General features: G+C 41.4%; 1 protein-coding gene across 20 annotated transcripts in view; it reads right to left on the reverse strand.

Moving 5' to 3' along the window:
* macf1a (microtubule actin crosslinking factor 1a) overlaps positions 1 to 26004 on the reverse strand; it is a 281961-nt gene that overhangs the window by 64315 nt on the left and 191642 nt on the right. For all 20 annotated transcript variants that reach the window (XM_088090424.1, XM_088090432.1, XM_088090426.1 and 17 more), the window contains 20 exons: positions 25470 to 25637; positions 23771 to 23962; positions 23493 to 23666; positions 23083 to 23206; positions 22760 to 22959; positions 22336 to 22653; positions 22003 to 22169; positions 19724 to 19880; positions 19488 to 19599; positions 18462 to 18524; positions 17192 to 17430; positions 16752 to 16881; positions 15367 to 15566; positions 14662 to 14889; positions 14302 to 14578; positions 13349 to 13947; positions 12450 to 12638; positions 11430 to 11636; positions 9071 to 9388; positions 8768 to 8950 (listed from right to left, as the gene is read on the reverse strand). In XM_088090424.1, coding sequence (XP_087946550.1) covers positions 8768 to 8950; positions 9071 to 9388; positions 11430 to 11636; positions 12450 to 12638; positions 13349 to 13947; positions 14302 to 14578; positions 14662 to 14889; positions 15367 to 15566; positions 16752 to 16881; positions 17192 to 17430; positions 18462 to 18524; positions 19488 to 19599; positions 19724 to 19880; positions 22003 to 22169; positions 22336 to 22653; positions 22760 to 22959; positions 23083 to 23206; positions 23493 to 23666; positions 23771 to 23962; positions 25470 to 25637 — 4245 coding nt within the window. The remainder of the gene's footprint in view (positions 1 to 8767; positions 8951 to 9070; positions 9389 to 11429; positions 11637 to 12449; positions 12639 to 13348; positions 13948 to 14301; positions 14579 to 14661; positions 14890 to 15366; positions 15567 to 16751; positions 16882 to 17191; positions 17431 to 18461; positions 18525 to 19487; positions 19600 to 19723; positions 19881 to 22002; positions 22170 to 22335; positions 22654 to 22759; positions 22960 to 23082; positions 23207 to 23492; positions 23667 to 23770; positions 23963 to 25469; positions 25638 to 26004) is intronic.

A 26004-nucleotide genomic window follows, 5' to 3' on the forward strand; every position in this document is an offset into this window, starting at 1 on the left:
AAATTTGTGTATCACTGCAACCACAAGAGGTCTTGAGCACACAGTCATAATTGCACATTAAATATTAGACTGCTTGGTCCGGTAGTTTGTGAGACAAATAGGCTACACACACACACACACACACACACACACACACACACACACACACACACACACACACACACACACACACACACACACACACACACACACACACACACACACACACACACTCTCAACAACTAGCCGCATGATCCCCTCCAGGCTTCTGTACACTTTGAGGTCAACTGAAAACATGAATTATATGTTATTTGCTCCATAATAGGCTGTTTATGGTATGTCATTTATCAGCTGTCTTCTACTGGGTATGATGTACAATCATCATATCACTAGATCACTATTAGATTAAGTTAGGATTTTTTTTCAACTATATTTCATATCCAATAAATGTGTTGAAATATAGAGTGTGTGTTTTTGTATCAAGCCTATCTTCAGTCTCTCTCAGTTTTATGTCACGTTTAGAATATTTATGATTAGAGTCAGTTTGTGTTTTATCACACTTACACAGCTCCATGAGATGCATGGAAATAATATCAGTTTTGAAATTTAATTTCAAGACTACCACAAACATAACAAAGCATGTGACTTACAAAGTAATTGTGTTTGAGGGAAAACGATACATTCATTTTGCTTCTAAAAGAAAATGATTGTATGAAATCTGTTTGGACAAATCTTATTAATCTGTGTCATCTCAGGAGAGCATATATTGGATTTCAGTGAACTGAGAGAAGAGAAAGAGGACAGAGAGAGTGAGAGGGAGAGGCCGAGCCATGGCATGCCTTTCTAATTCACAACAGCTGAAACAATACAGGACCTGCGAGTGGAAAGGCTAAGACGCTGCACACACACCATCCCAGACACATTTAGATCATACAATCCCAAGTCATAACAATCACTCACTTTCTCGACCGGTCACTGACACACACAGAAAGGCGCGTGTGTAAAAATATTTGCGTGCCAGCATATTACAGGACAAGTTCGCCCGGACAAATCAGCGATTATATGATTAGAGAAATGATGTTAGGGCGATCCAGTCAGTGTCTTAGAGACACAAAATGAACACGCAGACAGAAACAGGAGTCACACGCGCACTTAGAGTCACAGACACACGCAGAGAGAAAGAGAACCGAAAGACAGAAAGCAGGCCAGGAAAATCCAGAGAGCCAGTAAACAGCGCTGCCGTCCAGATGACGTATGATTTGGATTAGCTGGGGAGTCATGGGAGGGTTACTGGGTTCTGACACACTGAACTCTTCCGACTGCACGCCGCCTTTGAGTCTGAATTAGGCGAGCCAACATGGCTGCTAACTGCGGAAAACAGGTTAACGTGCAACTCTGGGTCCTCATATAGTTCAGTCTGAATAAACAAGGTGAAAAACTTGGACTTAACTAGGCTTATTTTTTATTATTTACTGTATTTCAACTGCAAATTATGTCCCCAAAGTTAAATTGTATAAAAGATAAATACCTGTTTTTTCTAATGAGATAAAGTTTACAGTCTTGAATCACTATATTTGCATATATATATATATAATTATATATATATATTTTATATATATATATATATATATGATTATATATGATTTTATTATTTTATTAGGGTATCAAAATTTTTATTTCTGTTTGCATCATTAATCATATAAACAATAAAAAATAGATAATTTGCATTTTGTGTATCAATACAATATTGCCAATGAAAATGTTGCAAGAATATGCTGTATCGATTTTTTTCCTCCTCCTACATTTTAATGAGCAAAAATTATTGTATGCAACCTGAGATTTAAGATTGCTTCTATATAATTGTTGAAACTTCAAACAAACAAACTGATTTTCAACAGCATATAATGCGTATCAGATTTAAAAACACTTTTTTTCATTTAGACTCTTGAGCATTAACTTTTCAGAAGCTGGACATGCAGTTTCAGTCTGTGAATTTAGATGTCAGTGATGATTAATGATTTCCAGACCTGAACAGGAAAACTGCTGAGGGTCTCTGACTCATCCACATTAAATATGTGCTGTCTAGAACACATCATGGATTACACATCATGGGTTTGTTTAATCATAGACTGTTTAAATGAGGGACGTAGCTACTGTGACGGCATCCATTGGTTTTTGGACTGCCATTTTAAAACCTCGAGTTCAGCATTTCAGCAGTTGCCATCTTGCTTTTTTTGTAGCCAGAAGTGGCCATATTTGGCCGAGAGTTTGGATCTGATTCACAGACTGTAGTGACACCTCACAGATAGCCTGTAACACAAGCAGCCCTGCCATTTAATATACCGCCCTGTACAGCTGTCATGAATGTTGAAATTATTTGTAGAGATCTTTTGTAAAATGCTGTAAACATGTTTATTTCTTCTGTAAAGTTGGACATTTTAACATGGTGGTCTATGGGATTGACTCACTTTTGGAGCCAGCCTCAAGTGGCCGTTTTAGGAACTGCAGTTTGTGTTGGCTTCAGTTTTCAGCCTTGGAGGTTGTGGCTTGGTTTTAACACGGTGTTTATTTCAATCATAGGAGGGAAAAACAACCTTTAAAGGAGAGTAGCGTTTTGGATAGACTCCATACTCTAAATGTCTATTTTTACCTCACTAACTGCTAATTACTAAAATCTGAATGTGTAAGCAGTTCTATAGGTGAAAATTAGGACACGTTCCAGCTGCACAGCTTGGCCCAAAGACAACCAGCGAGCTGCTGGCCCACTTTGGCTTGACTTCTACTCCCATCATGAAATAGCTGCTGACGCAGTCAGTGCGGGGAAGGACAGTGAGTCACAGCATACAGATTCCCTAAGAAGTGAAGACTGCAGGATGATGAGGTGGAGAGACTATCAGAGAGACTTTAGGGGGATAAAATAATAAAGAGGGGGAGGTGAAAGGTGTGAGGGAGAAGGAGATGGAGGGGGTGAGGACAGGGGAGGCGTGCAGGAGTGATTTAGGACGGGGATTTTCACAAACATGTGTGCACAAAGACACACTCAGGCCTCCTGTTCTGCTGTCACCCAGACTAACCAGCCCTTCCCAGGAATGTCCATCTGCAGCCCCGGCTTTAGAGCCTCGTAACGCCCCTCTGCTAAAACTTCTGTGTGTGTGTGTGTGTGTGTGTGTGTGTGTGTGTGTGTGTGTGTGTGTGTGTGTGTGTGTGTGTGTGTGTGTGTTCTCATCCCACCCAGAGACTATGTCAGCTGCTTAGGGACGGAGCGAGCCAGGGACATGTAGAGGGATGTTGATGCCACACCCTGATGTATGTGTGTGTATGTGTGTGTATGTGTAGTGTGCGAGGGTGTGGTGAGGAGACAGCTGAGATTCTGGATTGCACCCCGAAAAAAGACTGGAATTAGAAGCATCCTCTGATGCAGAGTGCATGCACACACACACACAGACCTCTCAGCGGCTCACAGAGCAACCCTAAATACAAACACAGATTCCACAGTAGCACATATGTGCGGACAGGACGGCCATGTATAAACATGTACATGGTAAATAGCAAAACTCTGACTGGGAGGAGGGCCACCACTTTTTGATCCTGCTGCTCAAACAGAATTTAGGTCTATGTCCCAAATCCCTGCCTATAGATGCTCAGTAGTTTACATTATTGAATTTGTATTAGTGAGCAGTAAAACTGAGATTTTAGACACTTATCAAAGTGTTGCAGGTCTAATCAATTTTGGGCTTTTTTGTATTTTTTTGACAGAACAGCTAAGAAAAGGGGAGAGAGAGGGAATGACATGCAGCAAAGGGCCGAGGCCGACTACTGAAACGAGGTCATATCCTCTGTGCATGGGGCGCCCACTCTACCAACTGAGCTACTGAGTAAGTGAGTAACTTTCTCAGCTACAAAACATGATGCACTGCAATGAGAGAGTGGTGTTAACTATTGGATTCTCAGAAGAGTGTTAAACCACAAATCCTGAGAGTTTACATTAAAAAATGTAAAATGTAAAAATATTCACATTGTATTCTGTGCTCCTTGACTTAAGGTGTACTACTTTTACCAAAAAAAAGTTTTTGCTTATTTATAAACTGTGTATTTATACAGTTTTATGAACTGGTGCTAATTTCTGACAGGAACACTAATAAAGAAGCAGACGGCGGCAGAGTGCTCTTTCACACTCTCTCTCTCAGTGACCCAGTAATTCTCTATGAGATCACTGTTGGGAAGTTTAAACAATAATCCGACAACATCACCTCCCACTCCCATGACCCCTCATCCCATGGCTGCCCTCCACCAGTACACACACACACACACACACACACACACACACACACACACACACACACACACACACACACACACACACACACACACAAACCACGTCCTGAGCCCCCTCGTCTCTCTGAGCATCGGCATGACATCATCCCTCTGGATTGGAAATGGGGTCTTGTGGGGGAGGGGAGGAGAGGGGGAGAGGGGTGGCCTGGTCTGTTTTGGAGCCAGACAGACATGTTTAGGTTTGAAATGAGCCGAGCTGGATCGGTTACACAGAGAGAAAGAGAAAGAGAGAGAGCGAGGGGGATAGGAGGTGGAAACAAAGCAGGACAGAGGGGTGGGCTTCAAAGAGTGGACGAAAGAGATATATTCGTCTTTCCCTCTCTCTAGGATCGAGGATATATATACTGTAGTTCTACACAGAGAGAAGATAAAAATGAAATAGAGTCAAAACAGGGTCAGACAGCGGACAGAGTGTGAAGAAAGAGCCCTCACTATATTTCCTCTATTCCTTTATTTCCTTATCTGTCTCTGTGCATCTGTACGCCTGCCTCGTGATCTGCTCTCCATGACGATGTGCCGCCTTTCACTCAGTTTGACTCTTATTTTCTGTCCTTTTCTAACAATATCCCCCCTGCGAGCCTCTCCTCGTTGTTCTCCCATAAATACCCCTCTGCCCCCAGATAGAGTGACAGACCATTTCTCCATGCTCTATATACCCCCGCAGACAGTAGCTATTATACATTCTACCCCTGCTATTACTTTAGCACCCAGTCTGTCTGCACCTCTGAGAGCTCACAGTTCACAGCTTTAACGGAGGAAAATCTTAATCAGTGCACGAATAACACGATTAAACACCTACATCTCGGCTTATTTTATCTGGGCTTAGTGATGCCTTGAATGGCTTAGTTCTTTTATTTGTAATTTTTAATTGGATCTTATGAAGGATGAGTGAAAAACGAACAAAACAGGCAAACCACTGAACAAACAACAAGACTTTTTGACTTTTTTGCAAAATATTATAAATTCAATAATGATGAAAGGCTAAGAAGACTGGGAGATGAAGTTACAAAACAGAATCTAGTGTAAAAGATGAAATGTAAGTCATTCATTTTAATGAGTCCTCAGATGCACATTCTTCTTAGGGCCCTGACACATCATGCCGATGTTTGGGCGTTGGTCAGTGTTTGGCTGTATGTGAGCGTCTTTTTTTGCAGCGTGTCCTACATTGTTGCCACTAGTCAGGCCCTCTGTTATGTTTTTTGGCTCATTCAGCAACAAATCAGCATTGAGGACAGCACAGCACACTAGAAAATTGGTCTAATTTCTTTTAATAACATGGAGAAAAAAAGGCAATGAGCAACTTGGCAAAAAAATGTCCTGCAAATAACAAGGAATTAGTCGATTTAGAACATTATTTTTAAAAGGTTGGGGAAAAATTTCAAGAGAACTATATTTCTAATTATCATAATTATATATTTAAAATTATTTTACAGAAAGTTAAAATAATGAAGCATTTTTTAGGTAATTGCTTTGCTTTTGTTCGTAATTTGTTGTTTGCTTGTTTGTTTTTTTTGTTTTGCTAATTTTCAATCAATTTTCTTTTCTTTTTTTCTTTTCAATTTTCTTTTTACTAATTTAAGGTCATTTTCTTTATTTCATTCATTAAAGATGCCATGACTTTTTTTTTTTTGTCCAAAACTCTAATGAATACAGAGATCAAAAAGAAAACATGATGGGAGAGCTTGTTCGTAAAAAGGTCCTTTGGTTTGATTTTTAAATTTTTTTTTTAAATAAAGAGTGGGTTATATCAAGGACAAACTACATATCAATTGGCTTTTTGAATCATGTAAACATGTTGACTGAAATATTTCTTCAAGCAGATTAGTGGTGCACCTTAAAACCCGCTCACCGCCATGATTCATCTCACTGTTCACCAGACAAAATACATGTAACAGATTTACACTCTTTGTCTGATCCGGCTCTTTTTCAAGTGTAGCCTATTTAGCTTTTCACAGCTCTCTCTCTCTCCGAATCTCTCTCTCTCTCCCTCCCCTCATCCCTCTCTCCCTCTCTCAACACCTCTTTATCTCCTCTCTGTTTGTTCTCCGCCACACATTTACCCGGCTCGCTCTCATTAGGAGACCAGCGAGGGGGGTGAGGAGGCAGAGAGAGAAAGAGACCCAGAAACAGACGAAGGGATTGAAGATGAAACAAGCAGACGACGAGAGGTTAGTAGGTCAAGACTGGGATGTAATGAAGATGTTTCACTTAATGTCCAAATAATCAAATTAAGAGAGAGAAAAAAGGAGAGAGAGAAGGAATGAAAGAGCAGAAATGTCTCAAGAAAAGGAAAAGAAATGTTCTTTGATCCACCCACACGTCTTTACAACAGTGGAGCCGAAAACTCTCCAGAGAACGAGCAGGAGTCCTACTGAATTTTTCAAATGCATGAAAATGATTAGTGCTCGTATCACATGAATCATCAATCATTTTAAAAAAAACCCACAACCTTCTGCTGTGCATGCGGAGCTCACACATACTTGCATAGTTCTCTAAAGTGGACAGGATATTACATCATGGCAAGAAAAATGTACTCTTTAATGACAGTAGTTAGACTGAAAGAGAAGCCTGTAGTCATAAAACGAGCAGCAGAGTAAAGCAATAAAATACAATGGAGGTGCCAGCAGAGCACATTCCTGTGGTTAGATCCGATGCACTTTGAGACACTAAAGAGGAATTTCTCTTTATATGTGGAAATAAACTACGGGTGTTTAGGTCTAAATGCTAAAATATCACAAAAAGGAAACTATAAACTATAACAGATTTATTTATGTGAGGCCTGTTTCCTAGGAATTTTTTTTTTCTCCTTCATTCCTCAACATAACAAAACATCCAGTTCTAAACATATTTCACATTATGACTAACTGACTCAGTAAACACTGACTTTCTTGCGTTGGCGCCATTGATGTGTTTTTGTCCTCTCTGCTGCTTTAAAGAGAGGACAATTCTTACTATATACTACATATTGTGTGTATATATATATATATATATATATATATATATATATATATATATATATATATATCCATCTATCTAAAAACCAAGAGGACAGGAGAACTAACCCTAACCCTAACCCTAACATGTTGAAAATATTACTTCCTTTATCTGAGCCAACAACATAATCTTCCTTCTTATTAATCTTTTATCTGTATCCTCTTACTAATTGTTAATGCAACAATCTGCAATTTTTCGAATGCTGGATGGTGGATATTTTGTCTTATCTTGCTCTAAATCAAGTCATTTTATTTGGTGGTACTGGTCTGTGATGATCAGCTCATTATCTCATGTGTTATCTTTAATTTTACTTTCTGTGTGCTGCAAACTGTAGCAAACAACCACGCAGGACTTTTTTGCTGAGAAACAGCATGTTGTACTTTACAACAACTGTCAAATGCTTGAGGTTAAAAAACACAAACAATAACAACAACAGAGAGGGAGTTCCCATGCTTTTATGGCTTTACAGAACCAAGTGCTGTTTGCCACAAGAGAGGGGAGGACGAAAAAGAAACGTGTGATTTGCTACGGTATCAAATTTAGACCAACATCTATCTCCATGATGACAAGGCTAACAAGTTCAAAACGCAAGGAGGGTGGTGCCTCAACATCACGTGTGTGTGTGTGTGTGTGTGTGTGTGTGTGTGTGTGAGAGAGATACATGAGGACAGAGAGGGAGAGTGAGAGAGTTTGTGGGAAATGTTAAAAGAAACACTGAAACAGCATCATAACTGTCCTATAAAGAAAGCAGCTGCATTATCCATCAGCGTGTCACGCATTTCAAAGAGACGTGTGACTCAACTTATCGCCGTCTCTGACTCCTGACCCACCACGGGAGTCTTTCTCTCTCTCTCTCTCTCTCTCTCACACACTCACACACGCGTGCGTACACACACACACACACACATGCACACCATTACCTCATGGTCTCCAGAGGTATGAGCAAGAGGAAAAGGATGGGTACAGACCTACAAATATTGAATGTCACTATTCATAACACACACACACACACACACACACACACACACAGCAGTGCTGTAAACCTGAGCTCGTGTTAGGTTCAAGATTTTCTGTTTAGCTGTGCAAATTAGTTTCAGCGGCATGACGGGAATGGAAGAGACTGTGAACACAAACACGTACAATCTTTACACGCTGACTCCAGTTAAATCCTTTCATGTTTTTACCCACATGATGAGGTGGATATTATGACTGCCAGTGACACATGAGACACATGTTCTCACACACACACTTCTCAAGTATGCCAAAAAACAAGCAAAGCAAATGGAGGAATTATGAAGAAAGAGGAGGTTAGGAACAGCTTTCAATCAGATTCTCTGATTATCCTTTTCTGTTGGACTTCACTGACACACTGCTGCTTCACACACACACTTCTGCACACTCACATCCATTTAAATAACCAGCAAGAAGGAGAAGAAGAAGAAGAAGAAGTCCACCCTACCTTAAACTCCTGCAGCTGCTGTTTGATCATCTCCACTTCTGTGCCGACCATGCCCTGTGCGTTCAGCCCATCTTCGGCTCTTCCCAGCAGGCCTTGCAGCTCAGCCACCAGCCTGTAGAACTCCCGAACCCTCTCAGCAGCGTCCTCGATCTGGTCCAACCTCGCCTGGCCCCGCTCGCTCAGCTGGAGAACAGAGAACAAAATAAAGAAATTGTGACTGGATGAAACTAATTTAAATTTCACATAAGGACTCAACAACTGCATTTAAACAATGCCACCATCATCATCATCATTGTTCCTCACCTTGCCGGCTTGACGGCTCAGAGCCTCCGTCTCTCTCCTGAGAGCCAGGAGGTCAGGGGAGGAGCCCTCTCGCCGCAGCATGGTGGTGCACTCTGACGTGTGACCCTCCAGCTCCTGCCTGAGGTTGGCCAAACGGGACAAGAAGCCCTTCAGGGCGTCAGCCTGTGAGGCCAGGGAGTCTGCATCACGTCCAACAGGACTGAGGGAGTCCAGTTCATCATCAAGGTCAGCGATGCGCGAGAAGACGTCGCGCACGTGAGATTGGACCTCACCAACGCCCTGTAGGCGGGACTCCAGGGAGGAGCAGCAATGCTCGATCTGATGGAAGAAAAATATGTAGAGAGGTGGAGAGAAGGTGTCAGGAGGAGCCCAGGAAAGTTTAAAACCTTTTATATAAAGTGTCAAACCCAAACAGAAACTACCGCTTTACCTCCGCAAAACAGTCAAATCACAGTTTACATCCATGTCGGTGAAAACATGGATGCTTCACACACATCTTCCCCACAGTTTCAAGGTGGACGCCCAAGATTAGTGTCATCAGTTCAGTATCTGACTGAACAGGGAGCGCACATGAGGAAAAAAACAACGCCTGCACACTCACTCAACGCCACACAATAAATGACAAAGTATCAATCGTACTTGGATCTTCGTTAGGTCAAAATGATCAGAGTGAAGTTGACCTTTGGGATATTAAAAGCCAGCGCGTCATTATTTTATCCTATTGGACATGAGTGTGGAATTTTGTCATAATTAGTGTATGAATTCTTGAGTTATGCCAAAAAAACATGTTTTGTGAGGTCACAGTGACCTTTGACCACCAAATTCTAATTACTTAATTGTTTAGTTCAAGTGGTCGTTTGTACCAAATTTGTTAATATTCCCTCAAAGTGTTCTTGAGATATCACATTCACGAGAATGAGATGGATGCAAGGTCACTGTGACCGTGACCTTTGACTTGTGACCACCAAAATCTAATTATGTTTGTGCCAAATCTGAAGAAATTCCCTCAAGGTGTTCTTAAGATACCGTGTTCACTGGAATGGGACAGACGTATGGATGGTCAACTCAAAAATAATAATGCCTCTGGTGAGGCATGAAAATAAGAAAAAAAATAAGAAAACAAAGGATGGTGAGGTGGAAGATGATGTTTTTTTTAAGCTGAAATTGAGCACAAAACAATTCTTTAACACACTGTATAAAGTCTGTCTTTTTAGGACACTCACTGGATTTTTTTGGGCAGTTTTGCCAAGAAATGGCCACCAAATCCAGAAATTCACAAAAAAATACACACAGTATTTAGATATCTATGATATAAAAAGATTACCTAACCGGAGGAGCCTGTGTGATAATATTATTTCAGGTCAAAACTGAACAAATCAGTGGAGCGGATTAATGTGTAACCAAACCACAAAATGATGCAACACAACAGCAAGTAAAAATAGATTCTGTCTGCGGAGGCGCAAATAGAGACAGTGGAGGTATTATCTAAGAGTACAGCGGGCCGGTACGCATCATCACCTACAGAACTGCAACTCTTTTCTCACCAACAATGACATCATTAAAAAAAAATAAAACATCTCAGTGAATAACAGTGTCGCTGAAGGGTTTTATATACAGTCAGAGATCCTGTGATAGCTGTAACCTTAAATGGAATATTTGGAAGCTGGGTTGCAGAAAATAGATGCAACAGTGTGGGTGCTGAATTCTCTATGCTCCGGTTTACATTTCAAACTATGATAAAGTGCTGAATGTCCACAATGACCATATATGATGACTGTAAGTCAAATAGCAAAACTCTTCTGACAGCTGTAGTTGTTCTGCTCTCTCTCAGCTCACTGACACTTGTCTGCTGAGCACCGACACACACCCTTACACACACTGACCCCTGGTATAAATAATTCAGCTTCTTCTCCCTGCAGACTGCTTCATTCGTTGAGGTTACATTAATTCATGACTGCTATGGTTCCTTTCATCGCTCTCTTCTCCTCGTGTTCTGCTGTTTTTCCACAGCTACCTGCTGAGCTGAGGACTCAATGCACTGCTTTAATATCTGGGTCAAGTATATTTTGGACATTCGCCAGCTTTTATTGGCAATATCTGATCGGGTTTGGAAAAGTACAGTGCTGATGCTAAGCTACAAAGAAGTAACATAACTCCCTTAAATCACTGTGCAGAAAGGCAGACATTCTGCTGAACATCAAAAACATGAACACGTTCCCTGACAGAATGATTACTATCAAATCTTACTGTATGAAATTGATGAAATGATCATTATCCAAACCTCAGGCATTTACTACAACAAACACATTTCCACTTTTGCTCTTTACTTCCCGTCTTTTGTCATGACTCTGCTCCTCACCTTGTCAGTCACAGCCTCATACTCTTTCTCTGTGTCTCTGGCCTGCTCCTGAAGCCTCTGCGCCCCCTCTGTGCTGCCTCCCGGTGTCACGGGTGCGTCCTGTACCAGCCCCTGGGCCAGGTCTCTGAGGTAGACCACCTGAGGCTTCAGAGACCTGAGACTCTCCTGCTGACTTCTCAGGCGCTCGAGGCTCTTTGCACTGCAAGCCTGAGTGGGAGAGACATAAACATGAATTGCAGAAGCCTAAATAATGTAGTTTTCACATGATCAATGCTCAGTTTTGCACTTTTTTCTTGGACACTTTATTTCTGAAATTTTTTTTATCTTAAAACTAAAAAGAAACACACATTATTTATATAGTCCCATACGCACAGCTGATGCAACAGTTAATCTAAACTCACTAAACAACAGATCCCACCATCACCTCCAAACATGAAAGAAAACAAATGAATAAATAAATACAACAAAAAAAGAAATAAAGTAAAAGAGAAACTGTATTAAATTTATTGCACAATCCAGAAACACTCAGGTCTAGACATAATTACAGTGTCATATCCACTTCACAGTTCTTAACATGTGAGATGAAGTCCTTTATCAGTAGATCCTCTCAGAGTGGATCTAACTTTCTCTAGCTGCAAAAACTGCATCACATCTCTAATCCAGTGAGTGTGGGTGGGCGATGTCTCATCCTTCCACTTGAGAAGAATTACTCATCTCACAATTAGAGACGCAAAAGCGCTAGAATTTAATATACATTAAAAGGGTTAGCTTCTTCTTTTTTGAAATGTCATTTTTAAACTATATTTAAAACGTGACTAATAAATCTACCTTGTACCTTCTACAGCCACGACTCCAAGTACTGCTGTCAGTGGAGACTGATGGAGAGGGGTCTCAAACACTTTTGAGAGAGTGTTGAACAGATCTGACCAGTATTTGCAAAGTCCCAAAATGTGGATACTTTTTGCACTTTTTAAAGAACATATAAGTGACATGAGGACAATGAACAACATTTTTCAGTACCTGTGCTCCCAGAGCCTCCTGGACTTCAATCTGGTGCTTGGCAGCCTCCAGCCTCCTCTCTGCAGCCTGTCTGCCCTCCTCAAACTCCTTCAGGCGGCCAGCCAGCTCCTCCAGCTGGGCGGTGCGGTTATGGAGCCTCTCGCCCAGTCCGTCTACTCTGCGGTTCAGCTGAGCCTTCTCATCTCGTACCTACAGAAAATGAGTTTACATTACATCAGTTTAGTTTTCTTTTTTTTACTTGGTTTATGACCTTTGTAGAAGCTAAGAAAGTCTGGTGTCCTGATTTCTGTATTGTTGCCCTTTGAAAACAAATCTCATCAGTCACTTTGTTGGTTTGTGTGTGCTGCAGTTTGAGTTTTGTGTGAGGGGGAGTCACCTGAGGAGCTGAGAAAAAGAGCTGTAAAAATATCAGAAACTGACATTCCAGTCTTATATCTGCTCAAAAAAGCGCTTTAAACTGGGAGCATTTTGTGTTGAAGATGGATATTCAATTTGCGAAAGCATGCCAACGAAAAACTGAGGTCCAACACTTCAAATATTTTCCAACAAATCATCTTCCGCTGTCAGCCTAACTCAGAGTTTAGAGAAAAACTTAACTAGCTAATGTACAAAGCTGCATTGAAAAAGTTTATACTCGCAACATGTTACTGTACTATATATTCTGTATGACCTCTTCCCATTTAACCATTATAGATCATTTTTAAGTAGCCAAACATTATAAAAATATTTCTGAAAATACAAAAACTCAATACATCTTAAATGGATAATAAATGAAATTAAGTATTATTATTTCCCTGATTTATGACTGTAAAACACAACCAGGGAACCGATTTTTCCTCTGATAATAATGGGGATGTCAAAAATTCATATTGTGACATCTCTACTAATGAGCTACGTACCTCTTCCTCTCCAATGCAGCACTGTTCCAGCAGCTGATCTGCTGCTGTGTTGAAGGCCTCGAGAAGAGGTTGTCGTCTCTCGAGGTCCAGCGACAAACCTCGAGCCTTCTGCAAGGCTTCGTCCAGGGCCGAGGCGTCCAGCGACGGCTGGATCTCTCCATCTTTCTGGTCACACTCCGCTAACCACGGTATCAGCTCGCCCTTGTGCTGCTGGTAGGTTTCTGCTTTGCTCAGAATGTTCTTCAGTCTGCTCTCTCGATCTGAGATCCTCTGGTTCAGCCCCTCCCAGTCCTGCTTCAATGATGCCAGGCGATTCTGCAGGGCAGACCGTTCGTCTCCGCCCGCGGGGAGAGTGGCAAGCAGTGACGCTCCCTCAGCTTGAAGCAGCTCGTAGGAGCCTCGCTGGCTGGCGATCCCACGCTGGAGGTCGTCCGTCTGTGCCAGCAGAGAGCGGATGGCCTCCGGCTGACAAGGCAGAGAGTCGGTGGATGAATCTCTGGGATCTGCCTGCTTGTCGAGCCAGGAGCGCAACTCCTCAAACATCTGCTGGAACTGCTGGGTGGACGACAGGGCCGCCTGGAGCTGAGACAGACCATCAGCTAGAGAAAAGAAAAGCATGAGGGATTACAAACATAAACAGTGAAAAAGTATTTCAAATAAAAAAAGGACAAACAGGATATTTGTTATATTTATTTTGGTGGATTTGTTTGTAGTATTTCAAAACAACATCCCCGTTACAGCTAAACAGGGATTAAGTCTGAAAGGAAATATTGTTTCACTAAATCAAATGTTTACGGATAAATTTATCAAAGCGGACCATTATCATTGTGTAAAAAATCAGCGAATAAGTCAAGCAGAGACAAACCCTTGCAAACACTTACAAAACACTGAGTCACATTTAGACACGTAAAAAAAAACAAACTTTCTACATCAACCACATAAAGTCCACAAACCTGCGCGCTCCTCTAAACTCTTGAGAGGCCCGCTGACGCTCTCCAGTCGTTTACTCAGCTCCTCCTTCAGATAAGGTTCAGCCACGATGGCACTCAGCTCCTTGCAGAGCCTCTCAGCCTCAGCCAGCTCGGTGCGCCGCCTTTCCAGCTCTGAGCGGATCTCTCCAGTTTCCTGCAGGCGGCGTTTTAGCGCCTCGGGCTGGGCGCTCAACGACGCCTGACTGTCCAACCTCTCGCCCAGAGCAGAAGCGCTGGAGGAGAGCTCTCTGAGCAACGCCTGGGCAGGAGAGCAGGGGGGTTAGAAGATGATACAGTCATGGAGACAACATGAAATGATACAACCAATCTGGCTGGACATACCTGGTACCGCTCGCTGGTTCCTTGGGCCTGGTCGATGTGGTTTGACCTCTGGGTCAGTCGGTTTGTTAAATCCTCCCACTGTTGGGTGATGGAGCCCAGCTCAGATCGCACCTCCGCCAGGTCCTTGGGGTCCTGGGCGGAGTCACCAGTCTGGGAGAGGATTCCCTCAGCAGACTGGGTCAGCTGGTCAAACTGTGGCCGTCTGGTCTCAAACTCTCGCAGCATGAACTTAAAGAAAGACAAGAGGTACGGGTACATTATTCAGGGATGTGGTCAGGAGTTATTAGCCAAAAAAAAGAAAGGAATTGTGTGTTTAAAACAAAGGAATTTTAATACATTTTTGGTTAGATGCCTGAAATAAGTTCTGTGGTTAACACAAGTTTAAGACACTTTGGCGTTTTGTTATACAACATAAAATACATCAGTAAATACCCAACTGTGAACTTTGAAGCTTTAGTATTTTCAAAAAGGTGGTTGCTAAGAAGTGGCTAAATGAGCATACAGATTGTCATCACATGTCGAACACGGCTTTACTGTCTTGCATCGGCAGAGACGCGACCGTTTATAGCCTCATACTGTGGGTTTCTTTCATGTTTTTGTCCTCATGCTTGATTTTAAGTATCGATTGCCATCCTGCGTCTGTTTGCATTTTTGTCTGTTGTCCTGTTTGCTCTTATTTTTGTGATTCAGTCCTCCATCACACACCTGTGCTTGTTGTTTCTGTGTGTTGAGCATGTTGGGGTCGATGCTCAGCGGTCCCAGCACGCTCATCATCAGCTCCTTCTCCCTCAGCCACGGGCCCAGCTGATTGGCCGCCGAAGCAAAGCTGCCCAGCCTATCGGCACACGTCTCCAGCTCAGTCTGCCTCTGGGCTGCCGTCTGATTGGCTGTCTGCCAGCGGGAGTCTGGGGAATTAACCAATGGAAGCAGGAGTGAGAGATGCTGAATGTTGATGGATGTGTTTATATATTTCTGTAGCAGATTGTCAAATAACATATTCGTTGTTACACATTATTGTCTAGTTTCCTTCCTTTTCTTATCACGTTGTACAACATTAGGTTCTTATTACAGTAGAGTGTAAAAATGAGGGTGATCATAAAATTATATCAGTGATGGTGATGAAACCAAATCTGACTCAATGTGAAGAAAACTGACAAAACAATTAGACATTTTCTGCCTTTGTCCCTCCTCCTACTTCTTCTGTATCTTTCTTCTTCTCTGACTCATGTTCTGGGCATCCATCAGTGTGTGTGTGAGTGTGTGTATTCAGTCCACATGGCATTGAAAAGGCATTATGAAATATAAAATATATAAAGGCCCCCTTCTTGAATTTCACCTTAAATATTTCTGTCTCGGCCCTGGTAAAAATATCGAGCATGCGAGCGAACAAATAGCTCTGACAGGAACACTTCCCACTCTCTCCCTGGATAATATTGATTTTTCAGTTCCTCGCCATCTCTTAGAAAAATTATTACAAATTCTGAGGCACTGTTTCACTCTCCGTTTAACGGTTTTCAAAAACACAGTAAAAAGGCTTAATATTGTCTCCTTCTTTTTCCAGTTTTGAACGCCCATCCCCCTTCTTTTTTTAATAAAGTTTTTGCTTTTTTGATTATTTTCAAGGAAAATGAGAGTGTTGACATGGGTAACATTTTTTTTCTTGTTGATGTGTAAGACCCTATTACCTAATTCTTTTGCTTTGTTGTATTTTAGGAAGCCTTGTGTAACACTTTGGTCAAGGGGCTACAGATGAAAAAAAGCTTCCTGGCTTTTTCTGGCATTTTAAAAATTGTGTAATTATTAATTTGCACTGTGCCATCCTAAATAAACTAAACCTAAACCTAAAGACAACACTTTCGACTCCACCAGATCAGATGTGTGGGTTGTAGCACCTGCAGTGGTGGGCCAATCAAACGTTGCATTAAATCCAGTATTTCTAGTAGCTGTTTCAGCATCATTCGACTTTAGTTTTTGCCTTTGGGCATCTGCTTTAGTTGAGGTGGAGTTCTAATCTATCTAGTATCTGTAAAACAGCTGGTCCATTATTTTGTCAAATGTCCTCATCTATTTTTGTCACCTACAGCACCTACCTATCTCCTGCAGCTGCTGTCTCCAGGTGTCAGCCTCAGGAGAATCGGGGTTGTCAGCAATCAGCTTCCTCAGCGTGCTCTTCAGTTCCTCGACTTTGCCAGAGTGCTCAGCCAGCTCCGAGAGCAGAGCCTAAAAAAAGAGAAGAAAGAAGACCATGACTGAGACTTAATGAGGCAACTTAAAAATAGCAAAAAACAAACAAGAAAAAATTGGATAAAGCAAACACCAATGTTCAGATATCAACAGATAAGACATGTTTGAGTCAACGTGGACACTATCTGCTGTAATTTTTAAAATTTAAAATGGATGTGACTGCATTTTTTGGCAATACGTTTTGTAAAAAACAAAGACAAAACAGTTTTTAATTTAAATTCTCTTTTAAGAGGGGCCAAAGGTTATAATGCTCCTTCATGCAGAGCTGATGGACCTCGTCCTTTACCTTGTTCTCCTGGGCCTGGGCACGTACCACCTCAGGTTTGGAGGGGGAGGCGGTCTGTCCCTGTTTCAGGCTTTGCTCTCTGTCTGTCAGCCAGCTCTTCAGCTCATCAGCGCCCTGCCTGGCCTTCTGCCTCAGCTCCAGTGAGGCCTTCTGGCGACTGAGACGCTCCTTCAGCTCCCCGCCCAGCGTCTCATATCGACCGTTTACATCTGATACGGCTACCTGGAGCTCCGTCAAGTCTAAGGGCACAATAACAGAAAAAACATGTTCAGCATATAGAGTTAAGCAGCTGGGGAGATACAGAAATAAAGTCAACACTTGTGTAACTAGAAATGTTTGTATTATCCTACAGGCCTGTAGTGCAGATAGATCCAGACAGCATAAATAGAGTGAGATCCTAATGTTGCTGTAATGTGTTGTTTTACTTGAACAAAATTGGCACTGACGAATGTCGAGCATACAGACAGCTGACAGAGACAGGACACTGGCAACAACACAATGGATAACAGTGTAGTAATCTCTCAATGTGGCCGGTATGAGGAAACCAATAATACCAGCACAGTTTTATGGAAGCCCACTCCTCCAGTGTGATTTTTAAAAAAAAATCATAAGTCATAATAATGACAAACTTTCTCAGAATAATAACTCAATATAAGTCTCTCAAAATAATGAGAAATGTTTTCAAAACGATGAGAATAATTCCCAATTTAATAACTTAGTATCTCAAAACAATTATTTATTGTCTCAAAATAATGAGAAAGTTTCTCAAAATAATGACAAAATTTCTTAAGATAATAACTTAGTTTCTCAAAACAATTATTTATTGTCTCAAAATAATGATTTAATATCTCAAAATAATGATAAACTTTCTAAGAGTAATTAGGAATTTTCTCTAATAAAGTCGTAGTATCTCAAAATGACTTAATATCTCAAAATAATGAGAAACTCGAAACTGAGAAAAATAATGACAGTATTACAAATAATGAAACGCTATTTTGAAATGATAATAATATCCGAATAATAATGTGACACACAAAAATGAGAAACTTTCTCAGAATTATTAGAATTTAAAAAAAAATCGTAAGTATCACTTCTCTCTTTTTGTTTTAGATATTCATTCTTTGGAGAGGGTTTGCCATTATAATGACTTAGATCTTTTTTTGTTGTATCACACCGGCAGAAATTGTTTTTCCATACAATTCAATAGGTGCTTAAGTTTATAAAGCGTTAGGAGGAGAGGAAAAGAGAGCGAGCTAGAGGGAGAGCTCACCTTTACAGGTGTGAATGCCATTGACACTGCTGGGACCTGATGAGCCATTGATTTGAGGAGCACCTGGGAGAAAGACACACACCTGACTGAGACGGTGGCACCACAACGTACTCATGCAAGCATGTTCTCACACACACACAACCGGACCAGTCACTAACCGACATATTAAAAAAGACATAGATACAATTAAAGTTCTGACAGAAACTCTACAGCAGCAGGAAGCCTCACAAATACTACAGAGCTCAGGCATCGACAAAAGCCGTGGAAACAGACGACAGCAGCGAGAAAGACATGGAGGACACCCATCGTCTTTATACAACATTTAATGGATTCATCAAAAAGCAGCATTAAGTTTTGGATCAATTTGTGAAATATCTAAAATTTCAATCCACGCTTTCCAACTTTGCTATCGTTTGCTTTTTGATCCAGTCTTGACAGACAAAAGAACCTTTTCTGCTTACTCAAAATGTTACTTTTGTATGATATTTCCTTCTGTTTTCCATATGCATTTTTTAATAAAGAACTATTTATATAAGAATGACCAGTTATGGACTTACAGAGGGCCATACCCTTTTATAAAAATAAATCCATACTATGGAAAAACAGATGCTTGTTCATGTATATAATAATTATTGAGGTTTTACTTTGTGGTTTTGTTGTATCTGACTGCATTTTATTGTAAAAATGTCCCCATTTTTGATCTCAAAATATGTATAAAGCACATCCAAATTTCTGTGTTTAAACCTGTCTTCACAGATTAGCTGTACCAAAAACAAATCACCATAACAGAATTGATTATAAAGTGCCCTCTACTACCTTCTCTCTGGTGTTTTTTTTTATCCACTCTGTGTTTCTTTCAGGTCAAACAATTCTGTAAACCTCTTGGTGATTTTATTTCTCCCACCTGCATCGTCTGTGACTCCCCCCTAAATTGCCTGCAGAATTGTTCTCATGAGGAAAATAAGACATTTAAAGTTTGGGAGGAGTGGGACAATTGATGTGTTGGGCAGCGACTCTTGCTCTTACCAGTTTTGGTCTGAGGAGCGGTGATGTCAATGATGAGGGACTCCAGCTCGGAGCCAGTCTTGTTCAGCTCCTGAACTCTTGATCCCTGTGACTCCCAGTCATTCAACAAGTCCTGAAGGCAGAATGCATTCATGGAGTCAAAGGCTGACTTCCCTCATTGTTTTCATGTTGTTTATGTGAAACCGGTGGATGCTGTTTTTTAACTCAAATTGTGGGTTAAATAGAAACACACACACCTTGAGCTGCTGGACTCTCCTCTGCAGGCCCTCTGTGTTGAGGTTGGTCTCTTTGGACGGCAGCTGGTCCTGTGCCGTCTGAAGCCACCTGAGGAGGGAGCCGGAGAGGCCGCGGAACTGGAGAAGCTGCTGCTCACAGGCCTGGAGGGCAGCAAACCTGTGAGAGGAAAACAGAGGAGAACAAGAGAGGACACATTGCTTAGCTGCCATGTTGATACTCCTGTCTGTTTCACCAAACTGGGGGCAAACCGACTGACATCCACTGTACACTGACTATGGATAAGTACCTCATACAACCCCACTTCAAAAGATCCAAACTATCCCTTGAAATCACATTTCTATATTTTATATGCACAGTAGAAAATGTATTAATCTCCCTTGAACTGTTTTTATAATTTATTCTCTTTAAAAAAAAAAACAACCTAGACCACACAAAGCACTGATTCAAGGTCCACACCGGCCTGCATTAACGCAGCCTTGACCTCCCTCTCTATGTCTGTGATCTGTGTTGAGCTACGGCTGGAAAAATGCTGACTGCCCGAAGACAAAACAGCTCCGAGAAGTCGTCTGGCATGGAGCAGTATCATTATCAAGCTGCTATTTTCTCCCCCCGGGGATTCGAGGCTGGGAGTCATCCGAGTAGGCCGTTTATAGGACGGACAATGAGCCATGTCCACTCTGCTTATATTAGCACCCACGCCGGCTCATCAGCTCACACTGGACACACACACACAGACACAAACACACACTGTACAGTAGCCAAATGCTGGGAAACATCATGCAGCACAGTGAATAATCCCCTGCATCATGTACAGTGTGTTGTATAAGTGCTCTCACCAACAAGATAACAACTTACTGACACACATTTCAGATTATAGATAAGTGATGACATCTTTTTTTGTGTGTGTTGTTTTACCTTGTGGTTTTATTGCATTTTTACAAACAGGTCTTGTTTTCTGATATATGCTGTTTGGTTTTTTTCTTATCTATTTATTGATGCACAGCACTTTGGTCAACTCTGTTGTTTTTAAATTTGCTTTATAAATACATTTCGATTGGATCTTTTTCTCTAAATGTCAGAACAGGCATATATAAATATCTTTATATTGATTGATTTTTATGTGAAAGGCTGACCAAACTCAAGTATAATCCAATAATTCTGTACTGGACGGATGGTATTTATAAACCCTCGGCCCCTCATCTGTCAGGCTTCAAGTGTGACTCCTCACTGAAACGACGTCAGACAGGGTCGGCATAGCAACTGGTGCTCCGTGAAGGCTATAAATTTAGAAAACAAATTTTGGAAATGCCAGCGGCATAGTCTGTTCCTCAAAGCCTGTCACTGTGAGTTTTTAAAAAATATAAAAGAAGGCCCATCATATCTAATTAAATCTTAATTTTTAAGTTTGACTGCCTCTGTCTCCTACTGTTATCTGGATTATTGTCATACAAAGTCAGATTTAAACATCAAAAGTTATATAGTAAAGACAGATTCCTAACAGCTTTGTATTTGGCGCTCCCTTGTGTTATTTATGGTACACTGCAGGATTTTTAACAACGCAATTAAAAAGAGCTCAAAGACAATAATTCCCATTATTTCTATGTAAAAACACGTTTCCCACTGGAGCAAACATGTTAAAGATCAGAATATTGATATACATCTATGTTTTGCTACTTAACAAGACAAAAAAAGGACAAAAACTTCCTCAGCAAAGTCATGAACATCTAAGACTGATTGTTAAGACGTTTCAACTGTGGCTGCATAAATTAGACACTGGGCTCCAAAACCTTTTTACCAGTGAGTTTTCAAAACAGTCGATACAGCCGATACAGCCATATCTTATTAAACATACTTCACAGGCATGTCTTACAAGCAACTTAACTTGCTTGTAAGACATTTCCAACGCCAACTAGCTGAAAATGCAAATAGACCAGGACTGCACATGCATGCACTTGTCGGTTTGGTCCATGTATATCATGTAATACCACTGATGTTACAATGGTCATATAGCAAAGCACTGGATTTTAAATAAGTATTACAAGAAACATTTTTACATACTGTTTAAGCAGATGTTTTGAGATTTTTATGAGCTTTTCTTTTTTTTAATAGTCACAACAATGTAAATTTAAAACTTTTCCAAAACATTCTCTTAATTCCAAACCACTTCCAGGCCTAGCAAACAATTTTTTCTACATACATAACTTTTCCAGGAATTTCTTGACTGTGGGAACCCTGTAGAAAAGACACTTCTTATGTGTTATCTGTTAACATTTTGTACCTTTCGTTGACACTGGCTTCCAGTTGGGTGAACTCGTCAGACACTCCTTTGACATTATCCAATAGGCTTTGAGTGTTATTGAAAGCTTCTGATTGGCTGAGCTCGGTGCCGAGGTTGCAGAAGGAGTTGAGTTGGCTGGCTTCCTGCTCCAGCTCTGACCTGACCTCCTGAGAAAAGACAAACAAGACAAAAGTGTTGAAAAGTGCAAAAGTATAATGAATCCACTGATGCCTTTATAGGTTTTAAGAAGTCTTAAAGTCTTAGAGAGCCTTAAAATCAAATGAGGCCAAACTGCGAATGACCTATTTGTGACACTTTGACCCCTCTGCTGACCTCAATGGTCTGCCTGTAGTCATCCACACTGCGGTCTGGCTGGCCCGCCGGGCTCAGAGCCTTCAGTCGGCTCTGGGTGAAGACCTGGAGGTCGGTCCCCATCCGCTCGTAGCTCTCCAGCCTGGGCAGAAGCCCTTTGAGCTCAGCCTCCCTCTCAGCCTGGCTGGCCTGTGCTGCAGCATAGCGCTGAGTCAGTTCATCTAAAGAGCTCTGGAGGCCTGAGGCCGTGGAGGCGTCGGAGCTCTGAAGGAGTCTGGAAAGAGAGTCTCTCGTTGCCTCCACGCTGCCCTGCCTGGACAGCAGCTCCTGGCGAAGTTTCTGGGGAAAGTAGAGGAGACATTGGGTTTAAAAAATCCTATCAATATTTTGTTTTGTAGATGTGATGATCAAATACTTCCTCAGTTTCTTCTGGGTCTGCTCCTACCTGGTTCTGTGTCAGGGCGTCTTGTACAGCCTGTGCGGTGGGCTCGACTGGTCCAGGATTCAGAGCCAGTTTATCCAGCCAGCTCAGCAGACCCTTCAGGCCCTCCTGGACGCTGACCGACTGGGCCACAGCTGTCTGCAGCTGCTCAGCCCGTTCGGACACCGATGCCGAGAGGGAGCCAAACCTCTTCTCTAAACCATCTGCACAGCAGAAGAGGGCAAAATAAGAATGTGACCTTTTTAATTCACTCTTTTTTACATCCATCCATTTAGATTCACAGAGCTCTGTGGTTCAGACTATGTGGGACAGATTTGGTGAGTCACCTGCGGCACAGAGGATGTCAACAGCTTTCAGGGAAGGAGACTCGTCTGTGCTGACCAGATCTCTTCCTGCTCTCTTCACCTTCTCCAACTGCACCGAACGCTCTGCCAGCTCGTCTTGCAGCAGCTGAGGACAGACAACACACAGAGTCAAAATGAAATTGTCTCTATAGCTGAGATGGAATTTTAAAACCCAGACAAGGTTACCACATACTTTCCATTTTACTGTTTTTTCCCCCAGATGTTGATTTCTTGAATGACATTACATTTTTTGGTCAGAACTTATCATGATTTAGTGGCTGGGAAAGATGACTGTTGACGAGTCCAGATTATGAACAACATTTTTCCATACTAATATTCTGTGCTCTTTTTCTGCCTTTAATGTTTTGTTTACGCTGATGTTTATGCTTCACCTGTACTTGTCGTAGCGTGTTCTGCAGGTTCTGCGGGTCTGTCTCCAGACTGGGCTTGGCTATGCTTTGGTTCTGTTCCTGAGTTGTGAGCCAAGAGTGGACGGAGACGACCTCATCCTGGTACTGCTGGTACCTCTCCAACAGGCCGGACAAACGGCCGCCCAACTCTGTAGACTGCACACGCCGACAAAGAATTTCAATGTTTGTGTAAATTCAGGACAACGTGTAAAAATAAATTCAGTGAGTGTAATTTATAATAATTTCCATTATTTCCTCACCTTGGTGTGTAAGGTTGTGTATCTGTGGTTAGCATCCTGCAGTTTGTCAGTTACCAGCTGCTTGGTGCTGTCCAGAGCCGGGTCTGAACCACCAACTTGTTCCAGAGCTCCTTGAGCAGAGTCCAGAACCTTCTGACCGGAGATGGAGACAAATCGCAGGTCTGCCTTGTGGCAAATTATATCCTCAGCGAGCTGCAACACAGACACATTTACAGGTCAGCTGGGGACAATTAATTCAGATATATTGTCTAAGGAAAAATTACATTTTTATAAACACATGAGTGTTAATGGAAAGCATGATCATGACCAGCAGGTCCAGAGTTCAAATTTCCAGAGTAGCTGGGAAAAGATGTAAAACATTTTAAAACTGATCTCAAGGGGACATTTAAGAAGAAAATGATCTGCCTTAGCGGAGTTTCTCAGCAGCTCCCTGATGAGAATATGTGATTATGAGTGTAAATCAGGGCATGTTGGGGTGTATGGATGGATGGAAACTGAGAGTGGAAAGTCAGTCTTCTGTGGATAATTAAAGGTCAAAAAAGCATAGTAGGGCAGTATGAGTTTTTACTCAGCTACGCTGGGCTCAGATGCAGTGAGTGACATTTCTCTGCAAATTCACCTCACGTCAAAGCACCTGAAACCACGCAGAGGCAAAATAACACAACTACAGAACTGCAGAGCAAGCATTTTACGGCCAGCATTTTCAGATCTGTAGTTACAGAGCAACCTTCACCAACTACAGGCAAGAAAAGAAACAGCAGCTCAATTTGAGCCTGCAGATGTAGACATGTCAGTGTATGCCAGCTACAGACAAAGAAGTCATGTCTTCTGCAATTCTGATACTGTTGGTGCATTCAATTTGCCATGGGAAGTCAGAATTTAGGGTGAAATTACCTATTTAATCAGAGGATGGCTGGAGCTGAACACTGAATGTAATAGGCAATAAGTAATATATTGCACTGCATCCACTCTTAATGTCTGCTGTGATTTGTAGAGTTTGTTGTATGATTTTGTTGTTTGGTTAAATATTGTTTGTGATTTTGTATTTATGTGTATTTGTGAGAAACCGCTGATGTCCTGGGACGCAAGACAAATGTCAGTATTATTTCTGATGATAAAGTGAAATCTAATCCACTCTGATGTAATTTCCGAGTTCCCAGTTGGAATTTTATGTGGAAATTTAAGTCAAATTTCGATTAACAGTAGTGAAAGCTGTAGTAATATACTTGATTTTTTAAGCAGTTCAGTATTTGTGTGTGATTTAAACAGTCATACATACAGTACTGCAGCAGCATGGGGCCACTTTGTGACAATAACTCTTAACATTATAAGAGTACTGTACACTATTTAGTAGTCTTTAGTAGTCTTTTGGCAACATTTAAAAGCTGCAAAGTGTAAGTTTTGTTGTCTGAGGCATCATTATCATTTCTTCTTCTGCAGGTCTAAGGTGCTGCTGCTTTTACTTTCCTCTAAGTATCATAGATTATGTAAAACTGGTCTGACGTGACTGAACACCTCCCTCTTGTGGAGAACCTGCAGCCTGTTAAATGGAACTGATAAACTCTCATACTTGTTTATGTGATTGTCTGACTTTGTGAATTTGTAGCTCTACATTTAAACATTAAAGATGTGAATTAACAGCATAGAGCAGTTTATAGAGTAATTTCCATTATGTTATTATTGTGTGTGCACTGCGTACTTTTCTGTGCTCCTCCAGTCGGTTCTTCAGTCCTTGTGCATCAGTTTCTCCTTCCCCCAGGGAGCGGAGCTCCTGTTCGTTTTGCTCCAGCCAGGCACCTAAACTTCCATGTTCTTGGAGGAACTTTGTCAGCTCGTCCTTCAGAGCCTCAGACTTCCTCAGACGATCCTGGAAGAAATAGTCACAGTGGACGCAGTAAAGAAGTTAGCTTTGACAAAAACACCAAGAAGTTATATTTAGAAAAAGGTTCATATTTCACAGAGCAGAGCACATTAGGCGTAACCCTCTGAACCCTGGCGTTCAGATGCCTTTAACATACTACATGACATCTTGAAAAATGAGTGGTTTGATTTCAATCAAAAATATGGGGGAAAAGGCAATTACCAACTAAGTGAGAAATGTCCCAACAATTCCAAAAAAATGTAACCTAAATTTCTTTTTTGTTAAAAAAGGAAAGATTTATTAGTCATTTTATTGTTTGTTTTTGGACCATGTTTTGCTAAGATGCCTTCCTCTTATGCTTTCGAAAGAAATC

This window comes from Plectropomus leopardus, chromosome 17 (assembly GCF_026936395.1).
Source record: "Plectropomus leopardus strain MGB_pleo_1.0 chromosome 17, ASM2693639v1, whole genome shotgun sequence".
Taxonomy (NCBI): Eukaryota; Metazoa; Chordata; class Actinopteri; order Perciformes; family Serranidae; genus Plectropomus; species Plectropomus leopardus.